The sequence below is a fragment of the Amaranthus tricolor genome, chromosome 1 (assembly GCF_026212465.1).
Source record: "Amaranthus tricolor cultivar Red isolate AtriRed21 chromosome 1, ASM2621246v1, whole genome shotgun sequence".
Classification (NCBI taxonomy): Eukaryota; Viridiplantae; Streptophyta; class Magnoliopsida; order Caryophyllales; family Amaranthaceae; genus Amaranthus; species Amaranthus tricolor.
In genome coordinates this window covers 34,887,642-34,909,723 of record NC_080047.1, presented here as the reverse complement: position 1 = coordinate 34,909,723, position 22,082 = coordinate 34,887,642, and the positions used below count along the sequence as shown (strand labels likewise).

General features: G+C 34.0%; 1 protein-coding gene across 1 annotated transcript; it reads left to right on the top strand.

The window, feature by feature from the left end:
* Positions 1 to 1,846: 1,846 nt before the first annotated feature.
* Positions 1,847 to 20,984, top strand: LOC130809732 (uncharacterized). The gene is made up of 10 exons (XM_057675515.1): positions 1,847 to 2,027; positions 3,368 to 5,058; positions 5,183 to 5,320; positions 14,909 to 14,995; positions 17,215 to 17,256; positions 17,349 to 17,438; positions 18,672 to 18,779; positions 19,123 to 19,215; positions 19,323 to 19,402; positions 19,880 to 20,984. The coding sequence occupies exons 2-10, from the start codon at positions 3,418 to 3,420 to the stop codon at positions 20,682 to 20,684; spliced, it is 3,084 nt and encodes a 1,027-aa protein (XP_057531498.1). The 5' UTR covers positions 1,847 to 2,027; positions 3,368 to 3,417; the 3' UTR covers positions 20,685 to 20,984.
* Positions 20,985 to 22,082: the final 1,098 nt, after the last annotated feature.

Below are 22,082 nucleotides of genomic sequence, written 5' to 3'. Positions count from 1 at the left end.
GGTTGGGGTTGTTTTTTGGTGATTTTTGTCAATCATTTGACCTATTATAGTGTAGGAAAGGTTTATCTAAGATAGTTTAAGGTTTGGGTAAAAATTGTTGTACATGTAACAAGTTATTTAACTTGTACTTCATGTTTAAAAATCACTTGTATATGTGTGAAATATTTAATTTACTCCCATCATAGTTACATAATATGCTTGGGTAATAATAAAATTTTTTTCGAACTGTTATGGGTAGTTGCTTAACTTTAAGTTTTACCTCCAAAGTTTACGTTACTTGTTACGATTCGTAATCACGTTAGAATTAACAAGTTTCTAATCATTGTAGAGATTTTTCAAATTACTACCATCACTAATTAAATTATAATTAGTAACGAACAAATATATAAGAATAATTAGGCGCTAAAAACGACTAATGAAATCTCCTAATAATACGACTGTTTCAAGCCATGGTTTTGAAATCTGAAAGTGAGAAAGAGATAGAAAGTGCGAGAATGAGAGAGGCAATAAGAAAGTGAAAGATATAAAGTTTGTGAGAATGGGAAAGGCACTAAGAGAGATTCGTGGTTATATTCTTCATTCAAATGAGGCAACAATCATGGTCAAACAGTCATTAAAACTTACATAAATTCATCATTAAACAACATATTCATCATAAAAAAAGTTAAAAACATTTTGCAAAATTCAACAAAGCAACAGATTTACCAATATCCAACAAATTTAAAATTATAAAGATTCAAACATAAAGATTTACACAAAAATAAAATTTGAAATGAGATTACTCATACAAAGAGGCAAAAACATCATATAGTTCAACCTTTTTTGTAGTTTTAAATTCAATAATAAATTGAAATTTTAGAACCTTTGGAAGGCGATGCATTTTTTTTTTCAAAACCCTTCTTGAACTTACCTTAATTGATCTTGTGGTGTGTTTGAACCACCATAGAGTAGGGGACCACCACATAGATTTCCAATAAATGTAGAAGAACACATCTTCTAATGCTTTTAATAACTTTTTCATCTTCAAGTGAAGTTAGTGTTTTATGAAGTAGATCAATACTATAACTATGAAATAACCAAATAATGAGCAAGAACATCGAGAATTCCATTCACATTCCTCCGTCTCTAGAGCTACTTCTCAGTAGAGAAGTCATGACCAAATACCAAAAACTGACAAAAAAATTCAAGCACAAATCACAAAATTACTCTTGTTTTGTTACTCTTGTTTTGTAAAGGAGAACAAAACAAGAATTAAAATGCAATTTGTATTAACATTAAAGTTCAAAAAATAAGATCTTGTGATTTTTGAAGAGAAAAATAAAACTTTAAAGAGAGAATAATGAGTAAATAGAGTCGGACAAACATACTAATTGCAAAATTAAAAATATAGGGAAAACACAATTTTAGGTGGATGGCAAATTATAAAGGGTAACTTATCTAAAGGAATAAATGTTTCAATGGATAATTGAGAATGCCTTAATAATTTTAATGGTATTTTATGTAAATATAGGTTAGTGCCAGAAATTTTGGTCCAAATTTATGTTCAAAAATGAAAAAAATAAATATTTGCAAATTACAGTTTTAAAATCTAGCACTTTTGCGAATTAAAGTCTCAATATTCATTTCTTGTGAATTATAACTACCAAAATATCAAAGTTTACAAGTTCAGGTTTAAACACAAATTTTCAACCACTTAATTTTAAAATTCCGACCACCAAAATTTATCGGAATTCCATATTATGGCTTGAAATTGTAAACTTTAATACTTCGATAATTGTAATTCGAAAAAATTAAAAAATTCAAAGTCAAAAGAAATATGTGAAATTTTTTTTAGGAAAGTTGAAAGAACAACTAACGAGTCTAAAAGTACTCGAAATTGTTTTGAAACCCAGCGAAGCCAAGCTGCACCCGAAACCTGTTTGTTTGTCGAATTCAGGGCTCCCAATTTCTGCACTGCCGAACTCACGCCTTTTCTCCTCTCACTCTGTCGTTGATATCTCTATCTTTCATACAGCACTTTCCTAAAGGTTCGATTTCTTCATCCTCCTCAATGTCAACCATTTTTCAATTATAATTTTATCTTGTACTTTGCAACAATTTGTTGAAATTACGTCTTTTGTTTGTTTCCATTAAACTAATGGTTCAATTGCAGAATCTTAGTGTGAGGGATTGCGTGTTTAAGGGTTGAAAGTTTTCAATTTTCCAAATTTATGTTATTTTGTCGGCGTAGCCACCCAAATCTCAAATTTGGATACTTCCGGAGCGTATTTGAGTTTACGAATAAATAGGCTTGTTGGGTTTGGATATCTATGGAAAGGATGTTTGTCTATCTCAGTACGTCATTATTTTCTGTGATTGTTTTGCTACTGATTCTATGGAAAGGGTTCTTCCCGTGCGTATTTGAGTTTACAGCCCTAAGCATTGGGGGTAGATGGTAGTTATTGACAAGTATTCAGAATCTAGAGTTAATATCTTTTTGTTGGGCCTGGAGTAATATATTTCTTTCTTGAATTTTTCTGGTAAAAAGAACTCTTGGCCTCTTTTGTAGCTTTTATTCAGAAGGGTTCTTTATTTGAAAGCAAAACCATGTTTTTGTCTGTCATTTTATTCCATGTATTTATCTCTCATTTTTTGATTCTACAAGAAATACATATTGCTTTTAAAGATATTAAAGATTCTATGCTCAAAAAAGCTCACCGACAAGTGATTAATATGTGAAGTTCTCTTGTTAAATGAGCTGTTGGAATTGAAATGTAGAGCTTTGGGCTATGGAAGGGAGCTGAGAAGCTCCTTGTTATAGGGAAAATCCTTGTTGGCATTGAAATGTAGAGATTTGTCATTTCATCAGTTACCAAGAGTAAATGCTGTTTTGCTTTTAATTATTAAGGCTTACGTTTGAGGCTCCTGTCTTACAGCTACAAAACATTTGTTGTTGGTTGCCATCATCATACCTAGGATACAATACTTTTGTAACATTAGCAATTTATAAGGTTGAAGTTAAACTCATATTTGAGGTTGCTGTAGCGTAGCTTCAAAATTATGGAATTGCCATCATCATGCCTAGGATAAAATCTTGGGTGATTTTGCTACTTAGTAACTGACATCATCTAATGGTTGTTTTAAAAGATATTCTGAAGAAGGAGAGTTGATGTTGGAGCCAAGGAATTTACGAAGGATTGAAGATATCTGATAATGATTCTTTAGGCATTTCATATAGGTTTTAATTTTTTGTTATTGTTAGTGGTTCAAGTAGTGTGGGGTTTGTGTGATTGTCAAGAATGGGGCAGGGATGATGTGCTGGCATTAACTGGTGCAAAACATTTTTATTATCGTGCCTTTTCTCACGTAAGTCTTTTCTGTTCTACAGGTTAAAGAACATTGTAAAAGGATTGTGAAGCATATGACGTTTTGAGGAAGATGAGCAGATTCACTCGACGAAAGTTAAGGTCAGAAATAATTTGTGAACATAAACTTAATGATGGGAGTGAGGGAACTTCTGCTCGTACAAGACCCGTAAGCTATGATGAAATAATGCTTAAAAGAAAAAGTAAGAAGGAACTTGGAGGTTTTGGTGAGGAAGCCCATGGTGCAGAAACTACAAGACATGTGGAAGAAACTACTAGATATGAGGTAGAAACTACTAGACATGAAACAAACAGTACTAAACATGAAATAGCTGTCAGGAACCCTGACCGTGTGAGTAGGCATACACATGGTGATCGACAGAGTAGACATACACATGGTGATCGACCAAGTAGGGATACACATGGTGATCGACCAAGTAGGGATACACACGGTGATCGACCGAGTAGGGATACACATGGTGACCGTCGGAGTAGGGATACAAATGGTGACCGTCAGAGCAGGGATGTGAATGTTGACAGTCAGAGCAGAGATATGAATGGTAATGCTATGAAAAAATCACGAGATTACATTTGGGAAGCCAGCCCTAGAAAGAAGGTGGGTAAGATTTCCAGGACAGAACATACTCATAGTAAAGGTGAAAACAAGGAGAGGCATAACGTGGAGAGTAAATCAAATCACAAAAAATACAATGATGTGAGGATTAATACTGAATCTAAAACCGACAAGCAAGGCCGCGTAAGTAGTAGATCAGATGAACGTGCAAGGGATGATGCTCGGTATAATTATGATAGTAAACAACATAGGGATTCAGTTGTAAAGGATAGATGCGCTGAAAGAAATGCAGGAGTATCTGAAAGGGAAAGCAAAAGGAAAGATCGAAGTGGAGATGACGAAAAACATAGATTGAGGGATCATGTCAAAAAACATGGTACTGGAAGTAGACGGGATCCTGAAACCTCAGAGATAAAGGAGAAAATGGAGTCATCACTCTTATGTCATGATGAAACTAGATCAAAAAGAAGGCGGTCAAGAAGTCAAGAGCATAAAAAGGACAAGGGTAGGAGGTCCATCTCACCTTTACCTAAGGCCCGAAAAAATGTGTCGGATCCTATGCATGATCACAATGAGCTTTCTTCACATCCTGAAAAAGATAGGTCTAGACGCCATTCTGATGTTGACCGTAGCAAGATTGTAAGTGATGGTTCTAGCGGCCAGCAATGGCGACATGGTGGCCCACCTAGCGGGCTAGGTGGGTATTCACCTAGAAAGAGAAAAAGCGAAGCTGCTGTCAAGACTCCTTCACCCATTTGTTCACCGGAAAGAAAGCGTGCTGGGTGGGATCCTCTACCTTCTGGAGTAGATAAGAATCTTTATTCTTCTGTTCCTTCTGGGGCACATCTGATTTCACAAACTAAGCCTTCAAATATGATAGAGTTCCCATCTGTTTTTTCGGCTGCTTCAAGTATGGGTAGGCCTATATCTGCATTCTTGTCCAACAGTCTGTCAGCATTTAAGCATGCCTCTATTGACTCTGTTCAACTGACACAAGCAACCAGACCTATGAGGCGGCTTTACATTGATAATATTCCCAGTTCAGCCACTGAGAAAGATATTATGGAGTTTTTTAATACTTTCCTGCTTAGTTCTGGTTCTAATCATATCCGTGGCACACATCCTTGTATTAGCTGCATGGTATGTAGCCTTATTTGCTTAGCCTCAGCTCCCATACTTTGTTTTTAGTGCTTATTCTTTCTCAAAGATTGTTTTTTTTTTAAAAGTAAAATCTTGCTTTACAAGAGTTGTTTGTGTGTTGCAGATTAACAAGGAAAAGGGGCAAGCTTTAGTGGAGTTTATTACTCCTGAAGATGCGTCTGCTGCACTGTCTTTGGATGGCAAATCTATCTCTGGGAGCATTCTCAAAATCAGGCGTCCAAAAGATTTTGTTGACGTACCAGTAAGATTGATAATGATCTCTCATTTCCCATTTTTTGTTTGAGAATGGTACTCTTTACATTTAATACCTGTCATCCTTTCTGTCTCGTGTTCTTAAAAATGGTCAAGTTGTTTTTGTAACAGGTTGTTATTCCTTGCCTCAATATACCATCCCCACCTCTGACAGCTGGAACTCTTCCTAAAGAGAACGTGACTGTCCATTTAATCTCTGTTTTGGTCGATTGTTGATAGTATTAATATCTACCATCTAGCTAAGTATAGTTGGCTTCTATATTATTGTTGAATTTTCATTCTTATCTTATCTTGTTTGTTTGTCCTTCTTATATGAGGGATGGAGCTGCGCTTAGGTTGGTGAAACATTAAATTCTTGCTTCTTCTTGTAATTGATTATGCCAATCAACCGGGGCATAGACTATAGTATTTCATCTATTGTCACATCAAACTCGTATTTTCATATTTTCTCTTTGATATTTCCCTTTTGTTCTTTTATTCTTTATTTAACAAAGAAAGTCGTTACAAATATGAAGACATAATTATAGTGCAAAAATGTGGCTTCAATCGTGAAATAACTTTTGCTGTCAATGCAAGTAGTTTTGCGGTTGTCTTAAATTGTCGACCAATATTTTGATCGCAGTGAGCTCAAAAACTTAATGCTTATAATATGGTGATTGAGTGATATTTTTCATATGGACGTTATTGAGAAAATGACTTAAGTTTGGAACATTAAAACAAAAAATCCATGTGGTGAGATTTTACAATTTCGATATTGCATTAGTATCTAAAAACCTTTTGCATTAATATTAACAATAAAAAATCTAACATTTTATCGACTTATTACTTGTTGAATCAAGTTAACGTTTGACATGCCATTCTCTTTACTCCATGCCTTTTATTTTATGTATTTAAATTTTATACATAATGAATAAGAAAATATAATTCCTTCTATCTTCTTTGCTTGCTCTCCCTCCTTTATTTCTTCTATGTCCTCTGTTTTTTTCTTCTTTATCCTATGCTTCTCCATCTCTCTCCTCTACTTTTCTCTCCTTTATCTCTTCTCTAGCACCATAGATGTCCTTCATAGAATAATAAGTGGAGAATATTATTTTTGTGCATAGTGTAATACAACACCTTGTCCAAAATTCTCCAAATACAAAAATATTCTCAAAAGACTTGACATGCGTGAGGGGTACACAAGCCAGTGAGTTTTAACCTTATACGTCCACATTGCTAGAATATCAAAGTAATCAGACATTGAACTTAGAGTTTGGGTTCTTCGTGTATTGTATCTTCTATATATCTTTAAAATAAAAATTAAAAAAAACGTAAATTTGAAACTAAGTTGACTGTTTCAGTCTGTCTAAATTGTGATGTTACAGTCTGTCTAAATTTTAAATTTTATAAAAAAATGTTGTCCAAGCTCACTGTTTTTCTAAAATGAACTAGAGATCAGGTAGATGAGGTAAATGCACAATTAGAACGACAAAGACTAGAATTCGACTCACAAGAGTTAAATTAAGTTGGAGTAAGATAGATTATATGTATTACTATTTGAGCAATATAATTCGAAATAGACATCATGATATGTGATTGCTTCAAATATTTTGTGTCATTTTTTCTTAGTTAGGAGTATTCTTAAGGATGTGTGCCCTTATGATTAAACATGAGTTGAAAAACTTGAGAGCAGCAACTAAGATATTTCGTGATCGGTCCTTAAAACTTATGTAAGTTTTATAAGAAAATTATTCTGGCTTTACTGTAAGGATCAAATTTGTGTTTTTTTTAAACAAAACAATCACTCTAGGAAGACTAAGGTAACGAAATTTGGAAGCTTAGTTAGATGAGTGGTTACTTTGAAGGATAAAATTCAAAACGAAGACAACAAAAGGTTTAGGCATCCCAAATCTTGAATATAAAATGAGAGACTTGTTAAAGGTGATTTGGGCATGTGCAACAATAGAGTGTTTGCCAACTCGTTAGGAAGATATAAGTTGAAACTTAGGAGATTGAAAAAGAGGTAGAGGAAGATCAAAGTTGAGGGCAAGAGTGAAAAAGGATATAAATAACTTAGATTTACAGGTGAAATGATAGATTATCGGAAGGAGTGGAGAAGGACAATTTTTATGGATGATCAGTGTCTGATTTATGTTTCAAGTAGCCGAACCCTATCTTTTTTGGGATATAGGCTTTGGCGTTGGGTTAAGTTTACAATATGAATATGGTTATACAATACAGTTGATGCGAGTGATATTTAGCATTAGATACATCAATTTTAGTCTAAACTACAAGTTCTTTTCCCTAATATATTTATCATCTTCTTAACTGTCTCATATTGTTAGTGGTTAATTTGTACATGATGGTGAGTTTTTGGCCGTGTATTATTGGCTTTTCTTTTGTTTAGAGATAAGGGAGGAATAAGAAAAAAGATGGAGATGAAGGAAGAGGAAGAAGAAAGGGGAGAAGGAAGAACATGGGAAGGAAAACGGAACATAAGAGATATAGAAAGACGAGGGACATAATTTTTTCATCTTTTTAATTTCATTTTTAAAAGATTATAAAATAAGAATTATCTATAAAATTTTTTTATGATTTATGTGACATATTTGGGAATCAATGATAATAAAGGTCACAAATTTTAAATTTCACCACTCGAATGAGATTTTGATTTTCAATTTTCCTTTAAATTCTACGAACCTCGCTTTTTCTTAGGATGGCTTGGTCCTCCCGAGAGAGTTTTGGATGGTATTATGGTATAATTAGTTTGCCATTTTGGGTTTTCGATGTATTTCATATTTTACTTCTTGTAAGTTTCTATGTAATGTCCATTATTTCGATGGGGCCATAGATTTAGAGTTCATTAGTTTCGGATTATAGTGGACTATAGTAAAATAGGTCGTTAAATCATGTGTAGTTTTTATTTATGTGAAATTTCACGTGACATTTGATACTAAGGGTCCATCGAAAATAACCACTTTGTTCGTTTTATTATTAATAAGGGTAAGATTCCATACATTTAACCCTTCAGAACCTCACCCTAGGTGGTAGCCATTTGATGGCATTGGGTAATGGAATGTTGTTTTCGTTAAGCAAGTTTCTATGTGGATATAGTATTCTAGTTATGTTTATAATTTCTTTACTACTTTATTAGTCATTGCAATCAATTTAGTTTAGCTTGAGAAGTTTCATTTAAAGTTCAAACTCATATTAATTATAATGTAATGACAAATTTTTGTCAATGAATATGTGATAATGTAAACTAAAAGATTACATAACCAAGATAGTATTTACACTCTTTTGAGAGGCTTGCACACTCCAAACTGAGTTGGGAACTTGATACACAATACAAAATACAAAATATTTTATGATATCCTTTCTCTTCCCCCCCCCTCCCCCCCCCATTATATTCTACTACTAATTTGCTTTCTAAGCTAACTACTAACTATAATACCCTTTGATTGCTATACGTTAGATACATGGGTTAAGAGAAATGCAATTAGAAGAAAGATATATGGGTGAAAAATCGACTTGGACTTCATCTGTGAGAAAGATATATTGGTCATAAAAATTGGGATGGAAAGAAATTGGGTGAGTAAAGGGAAATAGTATCATGTTAAAAATTAATTTGAAGACTTTATGGGTGGTATAAAAGAAATAGACAAATTTTCTTGTGGGCTGAAATTGAAAATTAAACTATGTGGGTGGGTGGGTCCTTTTTTTACCGTTTGGATGAGAATAACTCTAGGGCAAGAGTATTCTTGTGCCTGACGGCCTCACCAACTTTTCCTTCTTTTCCAAACTTGACGCTATTCCATTTCCCAGCTCCAAATAATAAGATTGATGTCTCCATGTCCCCATTACCAACAAGTTCATATCCTGTTTTGCCTCATCAAGAAATTCAATATTTTGTCCTCCTTCTCCATTGAAAATTCTTCTTCCTCCGCTTGTATCTTTTCCCCAAGTATGCCAAGCTTCTCCCCCGAATTGAGCATCGCCTACGCCTATGCCTCCATCAGACCTAATAGGCATCCATAGGCGTAACTCCAGACTCACAACTCACAAGAGTAACAAATTTTCTTCTTCCTCTATTTTAAAGTGATTTTTCTGTGTACCAGCGCCCTAACTTTGCATCATCTTATAGTCTTGTTTCTTTGCTTCTTTCCTCTTTCTCTTTTTTCTCGTTTGCATTCCTTAAATGCTTTCCTCTTTCAAACTCTCTATCCAAAAAACCGCTACTGTGCATCAGCTTTGACTCACCTTCAAAAACTGTGAAAGTTTTCAGCACCATTTTTCGGCGTAAAACCTATATCCACATTTGAGTTCCATCTTACTTTCACCAAAATTGTTAAAATGTTTTAGAATATTTACAGAATTTACCTGAAAATAAGGTTTCTTAAATGAGACCTTATCTTCCCTATCTTCAAGGCTTCCAAATCCCAACAATGTCGAAAGAATTTGTTAGACTCCTCTTCAGAAGACACTCCATCATTTTGTCGTACTTGAGTTCTCATCCACCGCCAATTTTTTTCTGACTTACCTTTAGCACAAACAACCTCCGCAATATTATTTTCTTTATATGAAATTTTTGAATCTCGATCAATCTCAAATTCTTCAACCTCTCCTCCTTCCTACTCGAATAATTGATTCTTATCTTTTGCTTATTTTCTTAAGAATGCAATCTCAAAATGAACGACACATAATTGAGCTACCATCATTTTGCTACCGGAGTGTCTCAGGCTCTCAGCCCCCATATGCCTTTATACACCAATTCTTCCCACTTTTCTTTAGGGAAGAGCTCCAATCGCTTATAATTGATAACTTTAATCCTTGAATTTCAGCCAACTTAATGTTTCCAAAGTCCTTACCCTCTTTTTGTTCATCCTCATCTTCATTTTTGCTGTTATGATTCCGTGACGGTTTAAACAAAGGTGTAAGTATTATAAAGGTCATGAGTTTCCATTTGGGGATCATATGGTTTATTCGCTAAAGGTTATAGGATTTTTACAAGGTTTCAGGGGTGAAGGAAAATCGAATTTGTGATATTTGCTAGCTTCTAGCTTGAGTATGAGAGCCTTGAAGCATGCTTCAAAATTATCCATGGCTTTCTGTTGGAAGCTCCTCCATTCCTAGTGTTTGGTGGTTTTGAAGCCACCAAAAATTAGTTTGAGGCGTGGTGGTGGGTTTGGCATGACTGTGTATAATCACAAAATGTAGTAGCTTATTACAAAAAGGTTAGATTGTGGCAATGGCACAAATACTAGGAATAAGTACTGTAATGCAACAGATTTATATCAATGAAAATGTGATAATGTAAACTAAACGATTAGATGAACAAGATAGTATTTACAAGTTTTCGAGAGGCTTGCACTTTTCAAAAATGAGCTAGGTTTTAAATATAAATAGGAAAAATTACCGATTAATAATACAATTTTTTAACTTTTGTTCTAGGATAATACCAACTATTGACTAATCATAAATAATACCAACCTAACAAGAGTGTTTTTCTATGGCATAGAAAATGACCTAAAACCTATAGGTTAGGTTATTTAAAAAAATTAAAAATAAATGAAAAATTGTCTCTATTATAAATCCCTTTTAAAATTAAAATTCTGTTAATACTTATTTTGCTAGTTAAAGGATTCAAACCATTGAAGAAAAAATAGCAAGAAGTTCAGAGGTTGAATACAATTTGTTGAATGAGAAAGTTTGCAAATTAGGGTTCTATGTTGTTGGGAAATCAAAAACGGGAAATTTAACGATGAGTTTATCCTTTTACTATGGTTTTTGGTTGGATTTTAAAAGAAATATGTGAATTATAGGTGATTAACAAAAAATTGATTTTGAAAATCTTTTTAATTGTAAATCCCTAATTTTAATCTAATTTTTTCAATTATTTTTGGGGAAATGGAATCAAAGGATGAAATGTCAATATAGTAATAAATAATAATATCAAATTCTAATTTCTTCATCTACAGGGAATCCAACTTCTGAGATTCTATATTCTATTCGTACAGTATCCATACCATATTCACCATAATCATCTTTATCGAGGCTCGTTGGTTGGGCTCATTGGGGAGGAGATGTAGTTACCGACGTCAAGGTTTAATTGGTGTAGAAGAATAGGTGACTACAGTGGTGGTGGGTGTAGACGTTGATAGTTGATGTTTGATAGTGGTTAGGGAAGGGATAAGGGTCGAAAAAGGGGTGGAGGAAGGGTGGGTGAAATCGCGCAGATGTGGGGGAGAGGGTGGGGGAAAGGGTGGTGGAGTTCGCAGGGGAAAGGTGGGACAATGAAGGGTTGTTTTTATTTTTAATTTTCCTTTTTCTATTGAGGAAAATGACCTACTATTCTAGGTTGTCAACAAGTTAAGGATGTCATAAGAAAACACACTTTTAAGTTCGTATTATTCATGGTTAATGAATAGTTGGTATTAATGTAGAGAAAAAGTTGAAAGGTTGTATTATTCACGATATTTTTACCTATAAAATATTATCTGATTTCCTTTCTCTTTCCCTCCTCTCTATTTTTACTGCTTTCTACTATTAACTAAAATTCCAAAGCTAGCGACTAAACTAGATAATCCCTATAATACCCTTTAGTTGCTATGCATTACAAACTGATCTTACTCCTAGCTCATGGTTGAAAACCAAGCTGAGTTTCATGATATAAAATATTATCTGATTTCCTTTCTCATATTGTTATGAGGACTAGGTGGAAGTTTGGGTGATCAATAATGTTACACATGGGGGTTAGGCCTCCCCCAAAGGGGAAATTTAGATTTGAAATTGAAACAACATAAAATGTGATAACCTGCTTAAGTTGTTGGAGTTTATAAGTGTCTTATGTTTGTTAGAAGGGTGGATAGTAGCCTATAAATACGACTGCAATGGGGAAAGAAAAGCATCCTGAAATATTTGTAAAGTTTAGACTAAGGAGAGTACAAGCCTCTCGAGTCTTGAATAGCTGGTAATTTTATATTTCATTTAGTGCCTTTAATACTACCACTTTCTACGGTCATTCCTTTGCATTTTTTGATTACCTTAGTACCATGACTACACTAATGTCAGCTTTGTGTCTGCCTTAGTCTTTTTGCTTCATAATTTTGCCTCTTGAGCACTAGTAGCTTTATTAGCTTCATTTGGTACGGAATGATAAAGGACACATCACTTGTATATGTTATGAGTTTTGGATTCAATGGATCTATATCTCAAGAGAAATAAGTGCCTATAGGGGTGTTCGTTCAGGTTATCGGGTCGATTTCAGGTCAGGTATTCATGTTATCTATTTAGACACTTCATGTTCTCTATTTAGACACAGATTCTTATCTGATTTGATAAGCTATTCGTGTTATCTATTCCATTTGGGTAGGTCAATAGCTCATTAAGTTGTTGAGAGGCATAGTATAGTATATATAAATTTAGTGGCTCTTACTTTCTAAAGCCCTATAAGAAGACTAGGGGTTTCATAGGAATTTTTTGTATTCATTTTTCGTTTCTATTATTTCATTGAGTAGGAATCCCACCCTCTACAGTCCATGTTCTTGTTAGCTGATTTCAAATTTGAACTTGCTGGACTAAATCCAAATGTCTACTCCATTTCTGCGTGTTGTTATGTTTGGGATTTTTCTAATTGCTGAAGTCAAAGACAATGAATTTCAATAACTGAATAGATTGTAAGGTCTTGAAGTGAAGAGCCAAAAATTTCAACATTGTTTGTGAATGTGCAATATTAGAGATTTCTGACCATGCCTTTGTAGGATTTTTCTTAAGAATGTATCTGTGTTTCAAATTAGATTTTCTTGTAATTATGGTTGATTTGTTAGCCAATTTATTATTTGTGATTTTTTTAATGTCACTAGTACTTTAAGTATCCATGGAAGCTTTATGGTAACTTCCAGCATTTGCTAATACCACATGCCATATGTTCTTACTTCCTAGTTGGAATCTTGGCCATAGGGTTTGTATCTTGGGTCATTCACACTTCTATCTAGAGGGCGGTGAGGAAGCTGGCTTGTAATTAAGAAGACTCCTGGTGTAATGACAAGTCGGTCATTTTTGCAGCTTTATTCAGCAAATTGTGGATCTATTGTCTGGATTTTTTTATGAAAAAGTGTTCCATTTATATTAGGTATATTTAAATTATTATTCTTATTCGATGTTGAAGACTTGCAATATTGTGTGAGTCCTGTCATTTGATAATCATGGGTTACTCTAGACTCAAGATTACTTGATCACCGGAAGCTTAATCTGTTTGTTCCAGAAGTCTTGGCTTGCATTTGATTGTTATTTCTCTCTCTTTCTCTTGAGTTGAATGATATGTACAGTTACAGACCTCAAACTGAGAATCCTGAAGAAGAACAATAGAAATGCGCTGCACTTTTTGATATGTTGAACTCATCTTCTTTTAACTATAAGAAAGATGGTGATTTGATTGAAAGACATTCATGTTTTTTTTTCTTTGAATTTTGATGTCAATTGTTAGCCATTTGTTTGGCAACAAGGTGATTTTCATACTTGTGTTTTACATTTAATTTTGATTACTTGGCTAAATCCACACTCTTGGCATTTCAGTTCCTGAAGTACTAGTTGATAAATTGTCTTTTGCAAGTATTTTTGTTTGATTCAGTAATTATATGTGTGGGGATGCTTTGGCTTCATGAATCAGTTTGTGGTGTGCAGATTTAAACATTTTTTGCAACAAATGTAGGTGATATTTTTACTTATTGTGAGATGCATTGACTGCATTCTGCTCAAAGTGTTAATCTGTTCGGGGATGATTTAATTGGTTTTTTGATCGTTGCCTTTGATTTTTAATAGTTTCAATGCACCAACATGATGGATGAATTCTCCCTGTTATGAAAGCATCACCCTATTTATGCATTATTTTACATATCTTTTGATTGATGTTATTGGTTTTGGAAAATGAAGTGAAAAACAAGCCTTAATTAGAGGTTTCTTCTAAGCACTTTTTTTTGGGTTGCTAGCTTTGGATGAAGCCTTGTGTAGTTGTGTTTTTACCACCTTTTGCAGTTAGTTTTTCATGCACTGTAAATTTCCACTTGAGAATTCTTCTGTTTTCTGCAAATTTTTAATTTCACGTTGTCTAAATAACTGTCTTGGTGCCCGTACTTTAGGAATCAAGAGTTTATCTTATGCTATTTTTTTCATGATGCTTGATTATATCAGTTTTATGGATACTACTTGATGGAAATTTTTGTTAAATGAGATTTTTAAATGTCCACTATAATTGAAATATGAAATGAGCATACGTAGACGGTAGAATTCAGCAATATGCCTTCTGCGACCAAAATCTTGTCTGCCTTATCATTGAGGCAAATGCTTTAGTATGGTTAACGAATCGTCATTGTTTTGATTTCAATTTTGCTACATGGAAAGTTTTAAACATTGCTTCTCAGTGCTTTTTGGACCGTTACCTAAAAAAAGAGGGCTCATATCAACTTCAAGTTTCTTGGTTTATCCTCTTTCTTGGCTGAAATTCTTCTGTGAAGTGTTCCTAGTGCATTTACAATTTCTGAGGTACATTTTTGTTATCATTCATGTAGCAGGTTTTCAGACAGTTGCTATTTTCATGCAGAGTGGCACTTCAGAGAAAACAAAGGCTGCAGGCGATTCCATTGTTGAAGTTGCAATTAGTGATATTGTGAAAGATTCTCTGCACAAGGTTTGATGGCACTAATTTATAACTTTTTTCAGTCTTTTGAGCAAATGTCTTTCTTAGTAGCGTATGCTTTTATCCCCCGTCGAGGAACCTGTATTTTCTTTAAGTTCTGTTAGGTGGTTTTGGATAGCAGAGATAGGTCTTGAGTTATACATTTTATTCATAGATGACATTTATAATATTGGTGTTTAATTGTTCCTGTATCACCATTTACAAGTCATGACACGGGAGAGTGGCAAATCGACAAAGGGAATTTTCTCCATTTGGTTTAAATTTGACCTTTGTGAAAACGCGATGTTTATGCTCATCTTTGATGAATTTAAGAAGTTCGATCGAACCTTGAGTTTCAAATTTACAAATGTGAATGAGATGTTTGTTCATCCAAGTCCAATTAGAGCTGATTAATTTCTAGTGAACGAAGTGTTTGTTTATCCTAAATACTAGTTGTTTATTCTTGAATATAGTTCTCTTCTTTCTTCGTATATGTTCTTTTTGACCTTTATTTTTTGAAGTGTGCACACACATTCATCTTAATGTAGGCATCTCACTTCTTGATTACTCTCGTCTTACTATTTTTTTAGATTGACAATTTTTTGAGCCATGTAATAAAACAAGTCTAATTGTTTGTCCTTCAGAATTTTTTCTTAGATTTTTGCTTACACATTGGTTGCGAAATTTCTCTGTTTCTCTCAAATTTGTTTCTTTCCATCTTAGTGATCCACATAAGTTCCTCTAAGGGTCCGCTTGGATTTAGTGTAAGTGTTTAAGGGGTAAATAAAAGTCGAAGTAGAAAAGTTAGATAGATGATTAAAGGAACTTGATTGTTAGAGATGTGGAAGAATTGGTTAGAAAGTAATGGAAAATAGATAAAATAGCAATTAGTTCCTTCATTTTGGGGTATACCCTAGGGGAAGGTGGAGTAATTTTTTCCTTCCAAATGAGGAAATCATCTTGTTTTTTATTCATCTTTTTTAGTTTACTCACTCGACCTCTTTTACTATTTTTTTAATCACTTTATTTGCATCTCTAATTACCTTTGTTTCATTAGTTTGGCTTTTTTTACCCCTTGAATGTTTACTCTCAATCCAAGTGAGCCCTAAGTTGTATCTTGATTCTTCTTATCTATTCTTATGGAAATTAACCTAAAGTACTTTAAAGACTTGGTTGGTGATAATAATCCCTTTTGAGTATTAACTTTACACTTCATTCACCCAGTTATACACTTGCTGTTGAGTTTTACTAAACCAACAATCAACTGGGTATGTCCTCACCTAAGCTCCCACCTAGGCAGGGTTCGGGGAGTTAGATGTATGCAATCTTATTCTTGTAATAATAAAGAGGTAGTTTTTTTAAAAAAATCATTTGCAACATCAAAAAAATATTACATGAACATGTTTTGATAAGCCATTTTACTATGGTCCATTGTATAAACCTTGTTTGGGATTGCAAAGTATATTCAATTTCATATAGAAAATTTTCTTTACTTTCTTCCCCAATAATGGTTGTTGGATGTTATCGGTTAGGGTGGATGATAGTGATTGTTTTGCCACCTGTTGTTGATCATCGACACTTAGTGACTGAGATGGCTGTATTTAGCAGAAATGTAGTGGTTGTTATGGGCAGAGCCATAACTAAAGAGTGGCACTGTAGCAGAATTCAGAAGAGAGATTGTTAAATAATTAGCTAGAGGATGTGGCAAGCGAGAAAGAGTGAGATGGGTGTGGGCTGCAGACATGGAAAATGAGAAGATATAAAGGCATCATTCAGTTACTCTAGGGTTTTTACTTTCATATGACTAGTTATTGACTAGATTTCAATTTCACGGGCCCCTATAACTGCAGTATACATAAGCGTAACAACCCCTTCCCTGTACGGCCATAGCCCCGTACCCTAGTTCAACATCTATGGGTTTATTAGAGTCTGAGCATCTTAAGATTACTGACAATATGTTGTAGTTATTTCAGTTTTTAATAATCTTGTTCTAGAAAATTTTACTTCACATTTTTATAAATTATTTTACTGTATGCTCATTTCATTTTTTTTTGAAAAATTTATTGCTCAACATTTATTTGTTTTGTGGTATTGACATTTAACCCTTTTGAACCTTTCTATCGTAGGAATAACCTGTCTGATATTTACAGAATATTTGGAGATAAAGCTCTATACGCTTTAAACTCATTGACCTTTAGTGTTTTGTGATTTCTACTGTGTTGTTAATGCAGATCTTTGTCGGTGGAATTGCGGAAGGGCTTTCTCCTGAAATGGTACATTGACTCTGGTGTAGAAGTTTACTTGTTCTTGGAAGCCCATTGTCTTCAAGATATTGACTTGATAAACTTATGTGCTATCTTCTCAGATTATGGAGATAGTTGGGGCCTTTGGAACATTGAAGGCTTTTCGTTTTCATGTCAACAAGGACTGTGAAGATGCATGTGCTTTCTTGGAGGTATTGCATAGTAGTTTGTGGAAATCTTATCCATTTGTTGTTACTGACTTCTTTCTGTCTGTTTTATTTATTTAAGCTAAGGAAATAGAATCCAATCATGTAGGATTAAGGCTTTAGCATTATTGTATTTGTTGGTAAGGTAATAGAATCATAGTTATGCTTGTCTAGTTATTTGGTTCTTCAATTGGGACTGCATCAGCTAGAAGAGTGAGTGGGCCAGAGGAAGCCCTCTATCAGTGGGGTTCTGATGTTTGGAATCTGTAAATTTTGGCCGAAATTATATAGGTATCAATATCAATTTTTCGGGAGCACAGTGCACTAATAGATACAAAAACAATCCAATTAAATGTAAAATATTGTCATAAAGATATAATTCCTCTGTTCCTAAATGATGTTTCCATTTGTCATTTTGGGTACTTTCATTTTTTGCTCCCACAAAGAATCTTTTTATTTTCATCACAAAATTTTAGGTCATGTTTAACCCTTATTTTTACGTATGTTGGACGAAATTGTCCCTTTTTTTTTATAAATCTTAATATTTGTACTTGTGGTCTCTGCATGTAATCTATATATAAAATAGCTATTCTACGAAGAATCATATTCATCTCTATCTATTTTCATTTTATTATATTTATGTGGTCTCTACATGTTCCTCACTTGCAATTAAAATCACTATAAAATATTTCAATTATCTACTTTATCAATACTCTAGTTAGAAAGACATTCTTTCTTGATGCCCGTGAATATTCCTTGTGGAAATAACATTTAGCAACGGAAGGAGTATCAAAAATTGTAAAGTTTTTGATCCGTTTTGGAATCGAACCATTTGCTCAAATATGTGAGAGTTTTTGAGTTAAATGGTGACACTGTAGAGGGACAGAGGGAGTATACATTACTAGAAGCATGACAACATATTGCGAAAGGCAAACTATAAGTAACATCAAGAAAAAAAAGAAATGATTAAGATTTTAGATATTAATCAGTAAATATAAAAGTAAAGACTTTTTGTTGCTCAAGTCCATACTCTTATCTCCAAGGTTCCAGGTTCGAAACATCCTAACTGCATTTTTTTCAAAAAAAAAAAGGGTCGTGCCCTCAAATGCGGACGGGTATGCCTATGTGGGTCCGCCCAGACTGTTATCACCTTTATTTTATTTATGGAGTAGGTATTCTTTCCCTTTTTTTTTTACCTGTGTCTGCTTTTGATGTATGTTCTTTTGAATTGTATTGCAGTATGCAGATCATTCTGTCACATTGAAGGCTTGTGCTGGATTGAATGGTATGAGGTTAGGCGGGAGAGTTCTGACAGTAGCCCAAGCTTTTCGCAACACAGAATCAGTGGTATTTGAATCTGAACTATATCTTTTTTTATTACTTCAATGGTAATTTTTTGTCGGCATAAAGCTTAAGGAAAAGATGTTCCTGTCCTCGTACATTTGCGTATTTCTTTGGGCTTAGGCCTTGTCTGCAGAAGCGGAGTATAAATTGACAAATTTTTTGATGGTCCCGTGCAATTTCAAAAATTATGATATATTTCTTACAACTTTGTATCTTTAAACACTTAACATATACTACGTATTTTAATATTAAGGTCCCTAAATTTTGGGGCCCTGTGCGGTTGAAGATGTTGAACATGCTTAGAACCCCCATGCTTATCTGATGAAACCGCAATGACATTTTTTAGGAACTCTCTGAAAGCCACCCATTTTATGGAATACCGGAGCATGTTAAACCCCTCCTTGAAGCACCAACGCAGGTCCTTAAGCTTAGCAATGTGGTGGGTGCTGTCTTACGCTTTACAAATTATTTGAGAAGTTTTGTATTCAGGGTCTGTGTACTTAAGCACCTTGATAACCTCTTAATTCTTCCTTCTATTATACATAGCTTGTTCAGGAGGCAATTGATTCGCTCTCAGAAACAGACTTGGAAGAAATTGTGGAAGATGTACGATTAGAATGTTCCAGGTAAAGAATTGGGTTGATTCAATCTTTAATGCGTTTACCATCTTTTAATAGTTGCAACTTAACTCAATGGTACGCAAAATAAAGAACTGAAAATCAGGCTCTATTAGTCAAAAATGTCTCTGTAGTTAAGTGGAGATCCCTACTTCAATTCACGTGTTATAAATACAACAAGTGGGGAATTTTGCACCAGAAACACATCAAAGCAGAATGTTGCAACTTTTATTTTTGGAATTTCGTAAAGTAAATATGTTGCAACTATAAATGATGAGGACAAATATCATAGTACTGAATTATTTGGATCTAGATGCCACTCTTGCTTTTTTGACCTTAGGTTTTTCTTGTATAATTTTTAAATGTGCTTTCTAAATGTATTTATTCCTAGTTAGATTGGATTGGAGGCAAAGCTCTTGTAACAGTAATCCATTATCGCTCTAGATAACGCATGCTACATCTATTAATGTATTTATTTCATTGCAGGTATGGCTCTGTTCTGTCCGTTAACGTTGTGAAAGGTACCAACACACATACAACTGGTTCCAAAGAAGAACAGATCACATCTGATTTAAGACCTATACAACCTCCAGAAGAAAGGAACCATCATCAAACAGATCTTGCTCTGGAACATGAAGATGGAGATGATCTTATCGGGAGATCTCCAAGCAGTATTGAAGAATTCGATGCAGTGGATAGTGTTGAAGGTGATATGCATAAACTATCTACTGCTATTGACTGTGTTAAAGTAGGAGCAGCTGAAACAAACGCTGTTAGTGAAACTAAAGAAAATGGTAATAATTCACCTCAGAGCAGGGACGATGAAACTGCTAATGGGCCGAAATCGAATGCTTTGCTTGATGTTTCAACTGTTGTTGTTGCTTCTGTGAATGATTCTGAGGGAAATCATTCAGAAGCATCCATCACTGAGAGTAAAGTATCGTCGGAGTTGAAACCTGATGAAACTATGGGTATCTTGCAGTCAAGAGAGCGTGAAACCCTGCACACTGAAGATGTGCCAGGACTGGACAAAAGTGACATGCTCCAAGAATCAGAATCAGTACCCTTGCAGACAATTTCTGGCGCAAGTGCAACTGAAGATGGTCTAGATATTGAAAATGGCTGTGAATGGAGTAACATGTTTGAGGTTGGCTGTGTCTTGGTGGAGTTTAGAAGGACAGAAGCTTCATGCATGGCAGCACATTGTTTGCATGGACGTACTTTTGATGGCCGTATTGTTGCAGTGGAATATGTGCCACTGAAGGTCTACCAAGAGAGATTTCCAAAATGATTGTCTTATTTACATCAGGTGATGATTTGAATTATAGATTATGGCTGTTGAGTATGGCTGTCTGGATACAAACACACCTGGGATACTAGCATGTCTGACTCCCGATCTAGTCTCAATAGCATGTCTTTTGGTTGAGATTTCATTCTGAATGTTTTTATTATCCTGACCAGCCACAAAGGGACTTAATTCATAGCTTCTCTCCACCAGGATTCCTGTACTTAGACGTGTATGCAGTATTACTCAACTTACTGGCGCATTATATACTCTTGCTAGTCATGAGTCTAGATTAATAGTAACTTATTTTATATTTCTTTTTTACTTGGGCTTTAATTTGATTACAATTCTCCCCTACCATAATCCTTTTTCATCATCTAGAAGACTAGAACTGCTTTATATGATTTTTCATCTTTCTTCGATGATATTTGATGCATAAAAGGGTGGGAAAACGTGGATGGATAGGTGAACGATATATTTCAGTATACAAATTGCAATTAGAAGATGATCCTTGAAAGCAAAAACCTTTTTTTTTTGTTTTTTTGTCATAATATGTGACTTTTTATGTAAGCAAGTTAGCACGCATAATAGATTCTTGATAAGTAGCATCATACCGTTATGTGAAGAACTAGTACTATTTTTCATGATAGATTTTAGATTTAATTCTCACCTAATTATTTTCTTTTATCAGCCTATAACTTGAAAAACCCATGCAGACTATTAGTTGTATAGAGGAGAGATTTTTATTTACCGAATGTTTTTGTTTTATTGCTTAGAATGGATAACTGGTTTTGTACGTTGTAAAGTTGAAGCAATTATGCATACATATAGTAGTTGACGTCGCTGAAACAACTGACATTTACTACTATCAAGATAGCTCTTTACTGCTTAGATATTTTTTTTTACCTTACCTAAAATACTCTAGATAGTGTTTACAATTTTGTAGATTAGGCGAAACTTGAATAAAATTATAGGAGAGCATAGTTAAATTTTTTTGAATTCTAACTAAAATATAGTCAATTAATACATCCAAACATCATAACATAAATTTTAAATCAAAGTAAAGCTCAATGCTCTTTAAGCAATTTAAAATCATCTATTATTTGATTGACTATTATCTTTGCTATTTGTTTCTCATTGTTTATCACTAAACTATCATCACGAATATCATTGCCTATTTTGTTAAGCTTCACTGCCTTCATTGCTGATAAAGACGAAAGTGTGCCAATAGCTTTCTTCTTGTTTTGTTTTTTAGTTATTAAATGATAATTTCATTTCTAATTTGATATTGTAACTTATAAGATATAAAATTCTTTCTTTTTCAAACATATTTTTATTTCAGTTATTCTCTTCTTATAATTGTGTTGCTTTTATTTGTTGGGTTAAAATAATAAAAAATCATAA